The 18,228-nt window shown below is 47.2% G+C and overlaps 1 protein-coding gene across 1 annotated transcript; it reads left to right on the forward strand.

Moving 5' to 3' along the window:
- The first annotated feature begins 1,078 nt into the window (after nt 1-1,078).
- On the forward strand, nt 1,079-7,347 carry SMKR1 (small lysine rich protein 1). Its single transcript, XM_060107501.1, has 2 exons — nt 1,079-1,118; nt 7,157-7,347. The coding sequence occupies exons 1-2, from the start codon at nt 1,079-1,081 to the stop codon at nt 7,345-7,347; spliced, it is 231 nt and encodes a 76-aa protein (XP_059963484.1).
- Nucleotides 7,348-18,228: the final 10,881 nt, after the last annotated feature.

Genomic DNA, 18,228 nt, shown 5'->3' on the forward strand with positions numbered 1-18,228 from the left:
AAAACTGAGTGTCAGGCACACGACAGATGCCTAATAACTTGAATAAAAAGAAATGAGTCATTAAAATGAATGAGGGTCCAGCTTCTAAACTGTATATTCAACTGCGGGGAGGAGGATGTCAGGATGACTTCAAGGTTGGAAGCATAACTGAATCCACTGTATCCTTGCGTAATCCCACGACGGGTATGAGAACTTTTTTCAGGCGCTTTTAAAAAACATTTTGTAATGTTTGTCTTATTACAGGCTCTTTTACAAACATTTCCCCATGTTATTTTCATTTCAATCCTCAAAGGCTTTATCTCATTTTGCAAAAAAGGTCATGGAGTCTTCGATAACTTCTCCAACGTCAGCCAGTGAGTGACCTAGCTCTCACGCACAGCCGAGTCCGCCCACTCCAAGGTCAGTACGGTACACGCGGAGCATCGCCCGCCCGGCCGGCTTTGGTCAGTAGCTCGCCTGCGCCCTCCTCGGTCGCCCAAAGCCAGCCTCCCCGGCGCGGAGCCCGGGTTCCGGGCGTCTGCAACCTTAGCCGCAGTCGCGCGAGGTGAAATGGCCCAGCCAGGGCAGCGAGGCCAGCAGGGGACGGAGGCTGCTCTCACGAAGGCGGTTGCGGGCGGGCTGGGCGGACTGGGCGGACTGGGCGGGCCGGGCTCCGTCCAAAGGCTGGGCGCCAGGCCCCGGTGTCCTGGCAACAGGTAAACACTGAGCGGCCCCGCCCCCCGCGGCGTGGTGTGTTGCTCACCACCCTCCGGCAACCGCGAGCCCGGCGCCTCAGCCCTCGAGGCGCGGTCGTCCGAGATGCGCAGCCCGCAACCTGGTTGCGGTGGGTGCCCCAGCGTGTAGTGGCGGCGGCCCAGTGGCTGACTGCCCCCTCACCCCGCCGGGCTCCCCTGAGCACCTCGGCCTCCTCGCGCCGCGCCGCGGGAGCGGGCTCCTGAGAAGCGTGGCGAAGTCCCAGGCTTGCGGCGGTTCGTGGGCGAGAGCGGAGGTGGCAGTCCCGTGAGCCGCAGGAATGGGCGTGGTGGCGCCGCCCCCAAGCGACGCGGAGAACTGGGGTCTCTTTCAGGATTAGGAACCCATGCCACACTCACCTGCTCAACTGAGAAAGCATTACCATGGTAATACACGTCTTATATAAGTGTAAGAGGTTCCCAGGCTCTTGTTAAATTAGTTTAATACTGTTTGCCTCGTAGAGGCACGCTTTACTAAGATTTGCCCGCGCCACGAGATTGGTGCCTTTATCTCCTCGCGTTGGTGGTGGTGTCCAGTCCAGTGATCTGAACGCTTTGGGTCAAGATGAGGTGGGAGAGGGGTTTGCTAGGTGGTCTGCGCCCGCCCAAGGGGACGGCAACCTCAGAATCAGGCTGAGCCCTTTGTGTGTTTGTGTGAGTTGGTTGGTTGCAGTCCCTTGGTTCTGTTGAGCAATTTTCACACCCAGAAAATGCCCAGGGCTCCAGTATGTGCCAACGGCGACTGGCCAGGCATCTAGCTTCTGCTGCCCCCGCTAGGGTCCCAGGTGGGATTCCTCTCGGTGGATTACGGAATTAGAAAATGAGCCTTGGTGGGACTCGGAGTGCCCGCTGTAGAGAGTGATTCTTCCTTCCAACCTCAGTTTGAGGAAAGGCTTTGGAAGGAGACCTTTTGTGCAGGGAGTTCTTGGGTTTATGCCCAGGAAATCTTGCAACATCCTTACTTCCATCTGAACCCCAAGTCGTTGGCTGACAGAGCTACATCTTAAACCAAACCTCACTGATGCCAAACCTTCATTTCCAACTTCCTGCTGGATCTCTCCATCAGAGAGCCTTTTCAAACTGTGTGCAAAATCCAGCTCTTTTAACCACTACCATCTCTGCACTTCCCAATGACACGTTCATTCTCCTGGCCGCAAACTCGAAAGCATTCCTGTTCCTGAGTCCTCATCCAGTCTCTTGTGACCTGCCTGCCACTGTTGGTCAGGTCCTCCTTACTACCACCTGCCTGGTTCTGGCAGTAGCCCCCTATCACTGTTCAGGGGCTGTCCATCTCCTCTGTCCTTCCCTGCCAGTTTGATCAACCCATAATGGCTGTGACCAGGTCCTCAGGGACTTTCCACTGTCTGCTGAACTAGGCACTGCTCTGCTTGAGCTTGGCACTGGGAGCCCTTGGTAAGGGGGCTTCAACCTCTTGAGCTTTATCTACCATATTATCTTCTCTGCTTTAAAAAACAAAACCAAAACCACATCCCACATAGACCTGTATTCTTCTGGAAGTCTTCTGCACCATCCCCACCTCGAATGATCAATCTACTTAAAGACGGACCCACCTCTGAAGTACCTCCTGCTCCCCTGTTGCTTCCTAAGCACCCGTAGCCTTCTGCACCTCACTTACTGTGCTTTGCCTGTTTCTTGGAAAGTCTTACTCCTCACCCCCATTAGACTGTAGCATAGAAATGTGTTTGGTAAACCTATGTTTCTTCCAGTGTGTTGTGTGTAAAAGCACTAAATAAATATCTCTTGATTTAAATTGAGAGCTATTCCCTGGTTACTTCACGTGGTTGACACTGCCATTTTCTTTCAGAGGCCAGGAAACTGAAGCAGAATGGTTTAATAAGTAAAGCCATTTAAGCTGATGGCTTCTCACTGCTCCTTGGATAAAGGTCAAACCTTAGCTTGCAAGGCCTACAGGCCAGAGCTGTACGCTGCCTACTTTTCCAGCCTCAACTCCTCTCACTGCCCCCATGGTTGTTGCTTACAGGCCAGTCACGCTGACCTTTTTTTTTTTTTTTTGGTCCCTTTGACTTGAAAGGTTGTTTGCTCTGCCTGGGAATTCCCTACCCCTCAGCCCACAGGCCATTCTTCAGGAATCCTTCTTCCTTCATGTCCCAGATGAGGTCACTCCCTGCCCATCCCATGTCATCATAATGCCATGTACCCTGGGCTTCCTTCACAGCATAGTTGGTGACTAAATGTGTTTGTGATTTTCCCCCTCACTGGACTGTAAGTTTCTTGAGGGCGGGAGCCCAGATCTGCTTTGCTCTCCATCTAACATGAGGCCTCATGCACAGGAAGTATTTGTTAAAAATTTGTTAAATGAATGAAGGAGGCATCTTAAAATCCAGAGAAGGAGAAATCTACATTTGCTTTCCCTGAGTTTATTTGCTTTATTCACTCAGGATATTTTATTCATCCCTACAATATGCCAGACATTTTTCTAGGTCCTGAAAGTTCAGTGAACTCATAGACAAAACCTCTGGTTAGGGAAACATACAATAAATACACAAACAAAAAAAATATTATTAAATAGTGAATGCTTAGGGTAAGGAGATAGAAAATGACACTGCTGGGAGGGTTTTGTTTGTTTTAAATTTATTTATTTTATTTATTTATTTTTGGCTGCATTGGGTCTTCATTCCTGCGTGCGGGCTTTCTCTAGTTGCGGCGAGCGGGGGCTACTCTTCATTGCGGTACGTGGGCTTCTCATTGCGGTGGCTTCTCTTGTTGCGGAGCACGGGCTGTAGGCGCACAGGCTTCAGTAGTTGTGGCGCATGGGCTTGGTTGCTCTGTGGCATGTGGGATCTTCCCAGACCAGGGCTTGAACCCGTGTCCCTGCATTGGCAGGCAGATTCTTAACCACTGCGCCACCAGGGAGGCCCTGGGAGGATTTTAAAGAGGCCATCTGTACCTCCTCCCCCTTTGCCTGGGACAGTGCCAGTTAATGTTTGTTGAAGTGTCTTGTTTTGGGCAATAAATTATATGGTCACCCTAATTATAGATAGAATAGAGGCATGATGTCTGGGAGGTTTTTCTGAAGAGGTGGTTTTTGAGCAGAGGCTAACACAAAGGTAAGAAACAAATTATGCTCTCTGTGAAGATCTGCAGGAAGAGGAGGGATCAGGAAAGAGCTTGGCAAGTTTGGGAACTAGAAAGAAGGAATGGTCTTCATTAAGGAGTTCAGAGAGTTTTAAGTCAGGAGCTTTGTGTTCTGCACCCAGGAATAGTCAAGAGCCATGGAGTTGTATTCAACCAACCAACCAGCTCAGAAACTGAAAACTTTCACTCCCTTACAATAATTTCCTAACAGACTTATTGAGGTATAATTGATGTACAATAGATTGTGCATATTTAAAATGTACAGTTTCAGCTTGGCATAGGCATACACTCATTAAGCCATCACCACATTCAAGACTTATGATTTGCAGATATTTTCTCCCAGTCTGTGGCTTTGTCTATCATTCTTCTAACTATATCTTTTGAAGAGCACAAGTTTTAATTTTGATGTTGAATTTATCAATTTGTTCTTTCACAGACATCAATTTGGATATCATACCCAGGAAATCTTTGCCTAACCCAAGGTCACAAAGGTTTTTTTCTATATTTTCTTCTCTAAGTTTTATAGTTTTGGGTTTTATATTTAGGTCTATGAGCCATTTGAGTTAATTTTTGCATATGGTGCAAATATGGATCGAAGTTCATTTTTTTGCAAACGGATATTCATTGTTCCAGCACCATTTATTGAAAAGATTATCCTTGTTCTGCTGAATTGCTTTGGTGCTTCTGTTGAAAATCAGTTGAATCAATTGTTTGTGTATGTGTTGATCTATTTCTGGACTCTTCTATTAATCTTAATACCAATACCATACTGTCTGCATCCTGAAGCTTTATAATAATTCTAGAAATAAGGTATTATTAGTCCTTCAAATTTGTTCTTCTTTTTCAGAGTTCTTTACATTTCCATATGAATTTTAGAATCATCTACAAAAAGAAGAGAACTTTGAATAAAAATGTCAGACTTTGGTGTGAATCTTAGTTCTCAAACCGTTTTAGAGATTAAAACACACACATTATTGGGGGCAGTTATTCCACATAAGTCAAGCATGTTTGACATGCAAAAAAGTATAAAATCAGAAAGGAAGCCAAGACTCAAAATCTTTAAGAGCTTATGGCAGTGCACATCCCACACCCCAAGATGATGCTTTATCAGGAGATGCAGTTATCATATGGGACTCCATATTGTTTCTCTTCATTTGGATTTCCTCACAGAAGCTGGGCCACTGTGTTGCAAGATATATCTCATCTTCATTTCTAGGTTTTGAATCTAGGAATGTCCTCCATTTCATTTCACAAAGTGTATTTTAGTGTTTTTAACACATTGACTATGTTTCTCTTTTTTTAACTTGGGACATTTTTAAAGTGAGATGCTATGAACAGGACATCTATTTTACACAAACATTTAGCCCTTGCAGTCATTCTTTTTTTTTTTTTTTAATACACAGCCCTCTCACTGTTGTGGCCTCTCCCGTTGCGGAGCACAGGCTCCGGACGCTCAGGCTCAGCAGCCATGGCTCACAGGCCCAGCCTTTCCGCGGCATGTGGGATCTTCCTGGACCAGGGCACGAACCCGTGTCCCCTGCATCAGCAGGCGGACTCTCAACCACTGCGCCACCAGGGAAGCCCCCTTGCAGTCATTCTTGATAACTTATACACTCCTCCTTTCCCTTGCCTAGAAGAGACACTTTTTCAATAATGCATTCCCATCATTTATTTTCTGTATGGTTGGGTCATAGGACATAGAGAATTCCATTCAGCTTTGTGCAGCTCTAGCAAAACTTTGGAGATAGTTTATTCTCAGGTTAGGATGGTAGCCATTCCTTTGCCGGGAGGGCATTAACCTGGCAGTGTGCTTGTAGCCAGAGCACAGCCTCTGAGCCTGGTGGATGCTGGTTTGCACTGGGACCTTGCAGAGCCTCTGCATTTCCATTTTTAAGGCGGAAATGATACCTCCCTCCCTTGAAACACAGCTCTGAGGATTAGCAGTGATAAAGGTGATGGCAACATCCTTCACTGAGTGCTTTCTTCGTGTCAGACACTGGCTAAGTGCCTTATGTTCGTGCCTCACTTAATCCTCATGACTGTTTAATGAGGTAGAGACTATCGCATAACAAATGCCAAAATATGTATTTGATCCTAATTATCTGTTTTAATTTAATTTTTATTAGGAAAATTTCCAAACATGCACAAAAATAGAATACTAAAATGAATCCCTATATAGCCGTATCTCAGATTCAGAAATTATAAGCATTTTGCCACATTTGCTTCATCGATACTTTATTTGGGGGGGGAGGGGGAGGAGGAAGGTGCAGTATTTTAAAGCAAATCTCAGGCCTTCTTTCATTTCATTCCTACAGATTTTAGTGTGCATCTCTGAAATGTGGGAGCATTTTCTTCCATGACCCAATGCCATTGTCAGACCTAATAGAATTAACAATTACTCGATATTGTCAAATGTCCTCAGTTGCCAAAAAAAATGTCTTTTCATGGCTTGTTTGTTCTAATCAAAATGCAGAGTCCGGGCTTCCCTGGTGGCGCAGTGGTTCAGAGTCCGCCTGCCGATGCAGGGGACACGGGTTCGTGCCCCGGTCCGGGAAGATCCCACATGCTGCGGAAAGGCTGGGCCCGTGAGCCATGGCCGCCGAGCCTGCACGTCCGGAAGCCTGTGCTCCGCAACGGGAAAAGCCACAACAGTGAGAGGCCTGCGTACCGCAAAAAAAAAAAAAAATGCAGAGTCCACACATTAGTTGCATTAGGTTGGGTCTTTTTTTTTTTTTTTTTTTTTTAGTTTTCTTGGCGGGGGGTGGTTAGTTTTTGTTTTGTTTTGTTTTGTTTTTGAAAGAAAGGAAACAGGAGAACGCTGCTTCTTTGCTAAAAGAGTGTCTCCTCTGGGGAGGTGTGTGAGAGATGGGGAGCCGTGAACCATGAGAATTACCCTTGGCACCAGCCTTCCCTTCCCCGTACACTCATTCCCCTCGGAGCCCTCTGTCCTTTCGCCTTCTCTCCTCGCCCTGGGTCACCTCATTATAGTTCACCCTCTCGTTGAATGACACAGCCCACAATGTCTAGGTGTTGAGTCGTACCTCAGTTTCTCCGCCTTGCTCTCCCAGTCTCTGGGCGCTTGAATCAGGTTGGGTCTCTTTTAAACTGGGGATCTTAATAGGCATTTGTTGAATCAGACTGCATATGACTTCTTTTCCCACTCCATGCAAGTTTTTTTTTGTTGTCACAGTTTTTTCCTTTTAGGAATTTTTTTTCTTAAGTTCGGTAGGAAACGTAGAAATTTATATAATGTCAATGTTATAAAAACTAATCTTTGCCCCGTATATATACCTGTCTTTGAAAGCCAGGTAAAGGGAAAAGAAAGGGCCGAGGCAAGTCCCGTGGGAAAAAGCAGAAGAAACCGGAAGTGGACATCTTCAGCCGCGCCGCGATGCTGAACCTCTACTACATCGTCCACAACGTCGCCGGCTGCCTGCACCTGCGCGGCTTCCGCTGGCCAGGCGCTACCAAGTCAAAGAAGGGGAAAAACAAGACTTAAGCCAGACCGTTTCCCAGCTTCTCTCTACTACAGAGGACAGAACTTGGGGAACAGAAATCAGGATAATACCACTGTTGCAAGCAAAATAGACTTTACTGAAGACAATTTGAGATGCAAGCTAAGTGTGCTTTTCAGTGGTAGTTAATGCTAAGTGCATTTTACTTCCTCAGCTAAACCCGGGTATGGTGAGCCACTTTGTCTTTTCAGAAGTTAAGAGGGGGAAAAATCCGAGTAATTCCCACATGGTGGTGGAATTGATAGGACTTTAAAAAATTATTATAAGTCTAGGTCAGAATTAAACCTCGCTCTCCAAAGGCAGTTCTAGCTTGCATGAGTTGTTTTCTTTTACCAAAGGGGGTCTGTTATTTGGAGAAGATATGGCAAAAAACACTATGTGTCCCTCTTTTGGGCACAGTTTCCTTTCCTCATCTTTTTCTGGAAAAATAATAAATATTTTGTTTCTATAATTTTCTTCTCAGAGGTCTGACTCTTCTCTGATTCGAATTAGCCACAGACAGCGGTAGAGACCAGGGTTGTCAGTCCTGCTCTGAGCCTGCTAGTGTGCAGGAACAGCAGCTCAAATGAGCTGACAGCGTCAGTGGTTGGAGCACAGGGAGAAGGGGGCCAGTCAGCCCTCGTCCCTCTCTCCTTTCTCTTTCACCCGAATCTTCTTCGTCTTTTTCTACACACTTACATCTTCCCACATTCTGCAGCCTTTCTTTTAAACTTGGCTGACTCTGAGTTTTGGAGTTGGTGCTAGAAATGTGCCTTGGGCATTCTTTTTTTTTTTAAATAAATTATTTTATTTTATTTATTTTTGGTTGCATTGGGTCTTCATTGCTATGCGCGGGCTTTCTCTAGTTGCGGCGAGTGGGGGCTACTCTTCGTTGCGGTGCGCGGGCTTCTCATTGCGGTGGCTTCTCTTGTTATGGAGCACGGGCTCCAGGAGCACAGGCTTCAGTAGTTGTGGCACGCAGCCTCAGTAGTTGTGGCACACGGGCTTAGTTGCTCCGCGGCCTGTGGGATCTTCCCAGACCAGGGCTCGAACCTGTGTCCCCTGCATTGGCAGGCAGGTTCTTAACCACTGCACCACCAGGGAAGCCTGCCTTGGGCATTCTGCTGATGATATTCTGGGATCTCCCCAGCCTGTGTGGAGACACTTAAAAGAGAAAACTGCAGTTGGTTCTGCTCGGCCCCAAATGTGAAACTTGGAAGGAAAGGCATTTTTAAGTGTAAGCACCATCTCTAAATCACATAGCCTCCCATCCCTGCCTCCTGCTCTGTCTTCCTGGCACGTCTTGCCACCTCCCCTGGCGCTGACACCTGCACTGTTGTCTCCATTCACAATTCTGAGCTTGAAGCTGATTCCTCTAGGCAGCACCAGTCCAGAGACCATGTAGTTTGTTTGAATTACTTATAACGATGTCACAGGCTGCCTTGTGAGGATCTCAAACGTTCATGAAGCTTACTAAGGAAGTCTGTAACCCAGGACTCAGGATTTTATAAATATCAGAGAAAAAAGGCAATCCCATGAATCTTTGTACCAGAGAAGTGAGGTGCTCGGAACCCACATGAGTTTGCTGGGGATGACACTTGTCTAGCTGTACCGTCTGTGCGGAGTCAATGTGAGCCCTTGGCTGATTGCCAGAGGAGCCCTGGCTCAGCTCAGGTGAAACTTGGTCCTCCTCTTAACCTGAAGGGACCTTTTCTGTTCTGTCTACAGGCCTGGGAAACAGGGCCACCTTCCCACTCTGCTGAGATTGCTGGGCTAGATCCGAGCGGTTTCTGTTTGTGGACACACCAACTCTAGTCCAGTCCTTCTCAAACCTGGGTGTGCACCGTGGTCACACGAGGACTCCTGAAAGCGCAGATTGCTGGGCCCTACCCAGTAGGAAGAGCGGTGTTCAAGAATTTGTGTTTCTGGTAAACTCCCAGGTTGTGCTGCTGCTGGACCAGACCCTTGGAGATACTGCTCTAGTTCATGCTGCCACACCAGATGCTGAAAGACTTGACGAATCTCTGAACGTGTAGGATGTCTAAGGCCCTGCTCTGCCTCACCTGGCTGGGTTCAGGAGCTCGTGTCAGAGCAGTTATGTTTATGGGAATGTTAGGGAAGTGGCATCTGCATTGCTGCCTTCTGATCTTGTCCACATTAGGATAACATCGCTGAGGGGAGGACAGACATGCCAGTCAGCAGACTTTTACAGGCTTAGGAGATCACCTGGAGGTGGCAATGCCTTCTTCTTTTGAGATGGTTAAATGATGAGCAGAAAGGACTGTAAGCATTGGAATAGAAGAAGTACTGACCTGATTGGATGCGGCATTGTGCACTCGGGGTCTCCACCCAGGTTTTAGCAGAGTGGCTAAAGGCTATTTAGTATTGTCCTCATTGCAACGCTGGGGTTCTGAGAAGCTGTTAGGAATTTTGAACTAAGTAACTATGGTGGTGGTATAGTGAGTGTATATGACATGAACTATCACACACAAGCCATATAAAAGTTGTGGCACGTTTTACTTCGAGAAAAATTCAATTTTTTTGGTGAAATATTCCATTTAAAATTTTCTTCAACAAAATTATCTCATTTTAACAATTTATTGAGTATCTCCTATGCTTGGCATTAGGAGGATAAGACAGGGTTCCTACGCTTCAGGTGCTCCCAGCCTGGTGAAGGGGGCTGACGCCCAGGTTCCATTGTGACAGCAGCTACATTTCTATTTCAACTTCGATAAAGCATCATACAGTTGATGAAGGTGATTAAGAGGAGGGTGGGACTGCCCTTCTAGGACACCTGGAGCGCCTCTGATGATAAAATAGGTCCTTGAACACTGCTATTTTTATTTCGCCAAACTCAAATCGGCCAGGATCCTGATCCTTCCTGTGGATGAGGACTCAAAGGGGAGTGTGGGAAAGGAGCCATGATGGGAAAGTCCACACACAGGCCACACGTGGTCTGTGGAGGAAGCATCCTTGCTGTGAGGAAGGCTCTGCTCAAGTGTGGGGGGAGGAGGCAGCACCCCATGAGCAGTGACTACAGGGACAAGCACAATGTCCCCAGAGCAGGAAGGAGGATTCGGCAGTGCCTGTGGAGAGAGGACCAAGAGCCACGCAGCTTGTGGGAATCTTAGCTCCCCGGCCAGGGATTGAACCTGGGCCCTCTGTGCAGTCAAAGCCCAGAATCCTAACCTCTGAACTGCCAGGGAATTCCCAAGAGAGGGCATTTTTTAGACTGGCAGTGCCCCTTGCAAAATTGATGGCAATTAAAAAGAAGGACAATAACAAGTGTAGGTGAGGATGTGGAGAAAATGTGACCCTTGTCCGTTTCTGATGGAAATTTAAAATGGTGCAGCTGCTGTAGAAAACACTTAGGCAGTTCCTTAAAATGTTATAGGTAGAGTTACTATAAACCATATACCCAGCAATTCCACTCCTACGTATGTGCCCAAGAGAATTGAAAATATACATTCACACAAAAACTTGTACATAAACATTCATAGCAGCATTAGTCATCATAGCCCCAAAGTGAAAACAACCCAAATGTCCATTAACAATGGCTAGACAAAATGTGGTCTGTCCATACAGTGGAATGTTACTTGGCCATTAAAAGGAATGACAGACTTCCCTGGTGGCACAGTGGTTAAGACTCCACGCTCCCAATGCAGGGCGCCCGGGTTTGATCCCTGGTCAGGGAACTAGATCCCACACGCATGCCACAGCTAAGAGTTCGCATGGTACAACTAAGGAGCCCACGTGCTGCAACTAAGGAGCCAGTGAGCCACAACCAAGGAGCCAGGGAACTGCAACTAAGACCCAGTGCAACCAAATAAATAAATAAATATTTTTAAAAATAAAAAATAAAAGGAGTGACATTCTGATACCTGCTTCAACATAGATGAACCTTGAAATCCTTGTGTTAAGTGAGATATGCCAGACACAAAAGACCACGTCTTGTGTAATTCTTTCCATGTGAACTGTCCCAAATAGGAAAATCCATAGAGTCAGAAAGTAGATAAATGGTTGTCAGGGGGAGAGGGAAATAGGAAGTGACTGCTAATGGGTAGGGGTTCCTCTTTGGCTTATGAAAGTGTTCTGGAATTGACAGTGGTGACGGTTGCACAACATTGTGAATATGCTAAAAACTACTGAATTGTACATTTTAAAATAGTGAATTCTATGGCATGTGAATTATATCTCATTTTAACAAGTTGATGACAGCTATCTAGCAAAGGTCCAAAAAGCCTGGGAGATAAGGAGGTGAGGGTGGGTACCAGTTGCCAGGACGGGTGCCCAGGACAGTGGCCTTTTCTCCATCCTCTTTTTATTCTTCGTTTCATCCTTCAACAACGTGTTTTCAGCAGCCCCATCTGGCAGGCACTAGACTCGGGGCTAGAAGGGAGACCACAGCTCTAGTCCCAGCCACTTATCCAGCCTCATCCTTCACCTCCTCTTCCCCTTCATGGGGAATCAGAGACTCTCAGGGCCGAATAGTTCCCTTCAACCTTCTGTCCACCCTCACATAGTCCTCGGGGAAGACTGCATGTTTGGACTTACTTCCACTAGGCTTCTGAATCCCTTCCCTTCCATTTTTGGGTGTAGAGTTTACTTAATTATCCCTTTAATAACGTACACAGGGAACACTCTGCAAAAACAAACATCACAAAGAAGGTAATTAGATTCACCCCAATTAACCCATTTGGAGATAAGCTCTACCAACATTTTGGCATATTTGGTATATTCTTGGGCTTTTTCTTACGTGGTGATGTGAATATATCTCCGTATGTGGGAGAGTGTGTATTTTTGTTTTAGGACAGGTCTTTCTCCTGTACTTTCATGCTCTCCCTCTCTGCCAGTTCCTTTCCCTCAGCCTAGAAAAGGAAGGGCTCCCCCACCTTAAGAAGCAGAGATGGGGGCTCACCATAGTCCAGAAACGGGGTTTGAAAGGAGATGCCTGTAATGGTAAGAATGGCACAGTCATCAAATCATTTAATGAATGTTTATGGAGGACCTGCTATGTGCCAGGCACAGGAGTGACAGCAATCAGGCCAACAGACGTGTGATGGGGCTCAGCCTTGAGGTGGACGGGGGTGAATAGTCACTGGTTAGTGCTATGACAATGTGGACCAGCACTGTTTGACAGAATTTTCTGCAATGATGGGAATGTTCTATATTCGTTCAGTCCAACACTATGGCCACCCACACCTGTGGCTCTTGAGCATGGGAAATATGGCCAGTGCAGACTAAAGAGCTGGGTATTTTATTTGATTTACTTGTAATTCATTTAAATTTAAATAGCCTCATGTAATCAGTGGCCATTGGGTTGGACAGCACAGAATTACATATGGAGGGATTTGACCTAGTGGAGGAGAGAGAGAGGGCAAGTAGATGTAACCAAGGAAGTGATGCTAGAGTTGAGACTGGAAGAGGTGGTGTCAGGGAGAGCTGGTGAAGCCCTATTGATCTTGTATTCTGGCTGTTGTTTTTTCTTAAAGAGGGTGCCACAAAACCTGGATCTGTCCTAGGAAGGCGTTAACTAGGACTAAATTAGGCAGGGGGCAGAGCCTCTGCAAAGGCAGCGGGGGAGCATGACAGGTCACAGGAACTGAACAAGAGCACAGAGACCAGGGAGATGTGAGATGAGAACCTGCGGGTCCAGTGGGACCCTCGGGGGCCAGGATTCAGGTCGGAGTCAGGGAGCTCAGCAGCTGGCAGTGATCCTCACTCCTGTGCCGCTGTAGTGATTCTACCAGCTGCTGACCTCTGTCCCCCCGTCCCCCACCCCCTCAGTGCTGCACACGTCTTTTCTCAGCTTCTTAGGTCCTGCTTACTCTAGGTTTCTGTTTTTCTACAACCTCAGCTTGTGAGCCCTGTGACTCCAGCTCTACCCCGTGGTCTCTTTCTATGCTTCCTCCAAGCGTTAGCTTCCTAAGTGCCTCGTTTTCGGGGTCTTTACAGGTGAGAGAATCAGAGACCCACCTCGTCTTACCATAGACCAGGCTCTGTGGTAGTAGCCAGTGGATGAGCTGTCAGGGGTTGGGGTCTCCCACTGGTCTGACCTCTGTGCCTGAGGATGGTGCAGGTCTGCTGGTCAGGTGCTATAAGCAGGACATGTAGGGTGACTCTTCATGGCGGGACTGGCAGTGTGGTGGACAGGAGTGCCTTTCTTTCCCTCCAGCTGTAATCCATCCCTTTATAGACAAGATCCTGGAAAGAATCTGCTTACACTTTTTTCTTCACTTCCTTGCCTTTCTGTCACATATTCTTCCTCTCTCGCTTTTTTTTTTTACATCAACTTTGTATTTTTTTAAATTGCAAGCTTACCAAAAGGTTGAAAGAAAGTGTAAAGACACCCAGGCCCTTTACCTAGACCAGGGTTCTCAACCATGGCACTATTCACATTTTGGGCTGCTGGATAAATCGTTATTGTGGGAGCCTGTCCTGTGCATTGTGGGATGTTTAGCAGCATCCCTGGTCTCTACCTACCAGATGCTGGTAGCACCCCTGCAACTGAGACAGACACAAACATCTCCAGACATGGTCAAATCTGGGAGGCAAAGTCATCCCCAGTTGAGAACGATTGACCTAGATTTAGGAACTAAAGTTTTGTCGTGTGTGTGTGTGTATACACATATAATAAGTGTATATATTATATATATAATAAAAATACATACATACATTTAAACATATGTATATCTACATATATATTTCTTATATACAGATAATCAGAGTAAGTAAATGCGGCAAACTGTTAAGTTGTGGATCTCTACATAAAGCAGCATATACATATAATCTATATGTAGTATATATGCATCTATGTGTATTTTACATGCCTAGCAAATGTGGCAAAATGTTAAAATATGTAAAAGTGTATATATACATACATATGTACATACACTTTTCTTTCCTGAGCTATTTTAAAGTAAGTTGCCTACATCATTATCCTTCATTACTAAATAGTTTAGCTCCTGAGAACAAGGACATTCTCATTTATAACAATAGGATTTTCATGGTCAAGAAATTGATATCAATACAGTCCGTTTTCGTTTTTTCCTAATTATCCCAGTTAGCTGGATGAGGTTTTGATCGGTGATCTAATCAAGGATCACATATTGTGTTTAGCTATCGTGTCCTGTAGTCTCTGTTAATCTAAAATAGTTTCCTCCCTTTCGCGGTGGGGGGGGGGGGTGTCTTTTATGACATTGACTTTTTTGTTGTTTTTTTTTGGCTGCTCCGCTCCGCTTGCAGGATCTCCGTTCCTCAACCAGGGACTGAACCCAGGCCATGACAGACAGTGAAAGCCCGAAATCCTAACCACTAGGCCACGGAACTCCTCGATGTTCCCTTTTTTTTGGCTGCGTTGGGTCTTCGTTGCTGCTCGTGGGCTTTCTCTAGTTGCGGCGAGTGGGGGCTACTCATGGTTGCGGTGCGCGGGCTTATTGCAGTGGCTTCTCTTGATGTGGAACACGGGCTCTAGGCACGTGGGCTTCAGCAGTTGTGGCTTGCGGGCTCTAGAGCGTAGACTCAGTAGTCGTGGCACACGGGCTCAGTAGTTGTGGCGCGTGGGCTTAGTTGCTCCGCGGCATGTGGGATCTTCCTGGAACTGGGCTCGAACCGGTGTCCCCTGCCTTGGCAGGTGGACTCTCAACCACTGCACCACCAGGGAATTCCATTGACCCAGTTGTTTTGTGGAATGTCCTCTTTTCAACCCATTACATCCAGACTTCTGCCTCCACAGCTCCAGCTAAATTGCTTGATAAATGTCATTGTTCCATTAATTCTAAAATTCCAAGGATTGCAAACCATGCTATCATTTTCTGTACAACTAAGAAGGAGGCAGGGGCGGGGCGGGGTGGGGTGGGGTGGGAGACTCACCACCAATTAACAATGAAATGCCGCCAGTTGTATGACACATTGTGTTCAAATGTGGGGGTGGGGGTGGGGAAGTGCCTTTGAATGGATGGAATTTGGTAATTGCCAAAGCCTGTTTGCGTCCATTCCCTTCTTCTCAAGACTCTTCTGTCTGGGCTTCTTTGACACTGTCGCTCCTGGCTCTCCTTCTAGCTCTGCCTGTACTTCTATATCTGTTTTACTTCTCCTCTTCCTGTGGTCTCTGTTTGTATGTTGGTTCTCCCCTTGCCTCCCCACGTTGGCTGTTCTCTCTACCTCTTTCGCCCCCTTCCCACCCACTACGTCCCACCCTCCGTGATTGCACCAGGGTTGGTCACCTGGCTGTAAAACATGAGCTAGGTGAATCAGACCTTCGCCCTGGGGACGTGAGGTGGCGTGGAGAACTCAGGGAGATGCCCTGCAGGCACTCGGGATTTGGGGACCAGGGCTCAGAAGAGAGCGGCTGGCCAGAGGTGTAGGTTTAGACGTTTGCAACTTCAGTGCAAGCGCGTGGTTGGGACCGAGAGCTTGTCAGGATAGTGCGGAGGTAAGAAAGGAGCAGCGAGTTGGGAACCTTGCGGACCGCCTCCTTTGATTTAGCAGCAGAAGGAAGAAGAGGAACTGTTACAGATGGAGTCGGAGAACGAGAAGAGAGAGGAAACCTGGAAGAAAGGGAGTCTGTGGGGCTGCACGCTGCAGAGATGTCAGAAAGTATGGGGAATGGGAACATGGACCATGATCTGTTGGACAAGGGGGTCCTCTTGGTCTCAGGAGATATACCAAATAGGAGATTAGAGTAAATGTAGAAGGGAAGGACGGGGGCTTCCGTGGCGCACAAACCAAAGCCTGCTGGTGTCAGAATCCCGGTCTGCGCCCCGCCCGATGGGCTGTAGCCCTCGTCTCCTCATCGCCCCCTGGTGGTGGGAGGATGCAGCATGTGTCCCTGAGCCGCGACAGCCCGAGACGCAGCCTGCTTGCAGCAGGGTCACTGCAGTGGCCCGAGACTCCTGGCGGCTGGGCCCACTTTCAGGTAGAGCCACCGCTGCTGGGTTTGGGGGCTGCATCCGTGTTTTGTCTTGCGGGTCAGGGCCAAGTAGGGATTGATTTTCTCCCCATCTGACATTTCTTACCACACACAAATCCGGTGTTAGCCACTGCTCTTTAAAAATACAATTAAGGGCTTCCCTGGTGGCGCAGTGGTTGAGAGTCCGCCTGCCGATGCAGGGGACACGGCTTTGTGCCCTGGTCCGGGAGGATCCCACATGCCGCGGAGAGGCTGGGCCCGTGAGCCATGGCCGCTGAGCCTGCGCATCCGGAGCCTGTGCTCCGCAACGGGAGAGGCCACAGCGGTGAGAGGCCTGCGTACCGCAAAAAAAAAATAATAATAATAAATAAAAATAAAAATACAGTTAAGCTCACATTATTCTTCTGCTTCGAACAGTCCCGTGGCTACCCCGTCGCTCGTGGGATAAGACCAAACTTCCCACCGTGGCCCAAAGACCCTGCGTGGTCAGGCCCTTGTCTCCCTGCCTCCCAGCAATTCTCTGGCCTGTTCTCAGCATCCCTGCTGCTCAAGCTCCCTTCTGCCTCAGGGATTTTGCTCCCGCTTTCCTTCTGCCTGGAACACTCTTCTCCCTTTCACCCAGGTAACTCCTGTCAATCTTTAGATCCCAGCCTTATATCCTCCAAGAAAAGTCTCCCTGACCCACCCAGTGCCAAATTAGATCATTTGCTGTACACACTCTTCAGGGCCCTGTACTTCTCCACACTTTTACAATTGAATGGTGAATTGTACAATTCATTATTTAAAGGTTATCTTCCCTGCTAGAAAATGGCTCTCTGATAAGCGGGGCTTGGTGGCTTATTGATGGCTTTCTTCATCCCAGGTATACTGACAGCACCTTGGCACGTAAATATTTGTTGAAGGATTTTTCTAACAAGCTAATTATGCTATGGTAACAAACTCCAGGTCTCAGTGGCTTAAAACAGCAAAGGTTTATTTCTTATTAAGGCTGCAGTTCATGGAGGGCTGTTCCAAAAGTTTCTTTCTCCTTCAGGCTCCGTGTCTACTGAGGGTAAGCTGGGGACCTGCTCTCATCATCTTCACTCAGGGACCCAGGCTTACGCAGCCACCACCACGTGGAGTGTTGCAGGCTGCCGGGCAGCAGCAAGGAAAGAAAGAAGTGAAAATTGCACACAGGCCCTTAAAGTTCCCACCTTGAAGTGACCCAGGTTGCTTCTCTCATTTTATTGGTCAAAGCAAGTCACATGGCCACACCTACCTTTAAGGGAGTGGGGAATAGCAATGCCCAACACGCCCCAGAGGAAAACCAGAAATATTTGCTGGACAGCACTAGTAACTATTGTATTAGTGCGTTACTTTTGTAAGACAAAAAAAAAGGACTCAGAAAACAATTAAAAATGAAATAAGGCTGAGAAACAAGAGGTACTGCGAATCTGGTTAAAGAAGAAATGCATCCTCAAGATGCTGCATCTGTGTGCTCAGGTTTTATTTATTGAGCCACCCGTAGAGGTGTCCAAAGCCATAAGGATACCCGAGTAAGCAGTTTTCAGTCTCAAAACTCTTACCTTTGATACCATTTTCTTCTGCACCTCCAGCTCCTAGAGAAACCATTCAAATAAGATGACTCTTCGTCAGTAGTTTATTTTGATTGTTTAAATTTATCAAAGCAAAATCCATAATCCAGCAACTACATTTGTATCGAGACTGTGTGCTTCCTGATTTCCTGCGTAAAAAGGAAAGTGTGAGATTTTTTCAATTGCAAAAAATCCTCCCCGCTCAACCTTCCCATTTGTTCAAAGGCAGAACAACCACAATGAAAGAAGCCCAGGAAGTGTGAGCTACTGCTCTGTGCTGTCTTCTTCCCTGGCCTTCCAAGTTCATGGAGCCTTAGTGATGACCCATCCCAGGAATCCCCTCTCCCACCTGCCACCACTGCCCAGGGTGTGGGCACTGCTGCCACAGTGGGCTCTGGCCC

Source organism: Mesoplodon densirostris, chromosome 9 (genome assembly GCF_025265405.1).
Source record: "Mesoplodon densirostris isolate mMesDen1 chromosome 9, mMesDen1 primary haplotype, whole genome shotgun sequence".
Taxonomy (NCBI): Eukaryota; Metazoa; Chordata; class Mammalia; order Artiodactyla; family Ziphiidae; genus Mesoplodon; species Mesoplodon densirostris.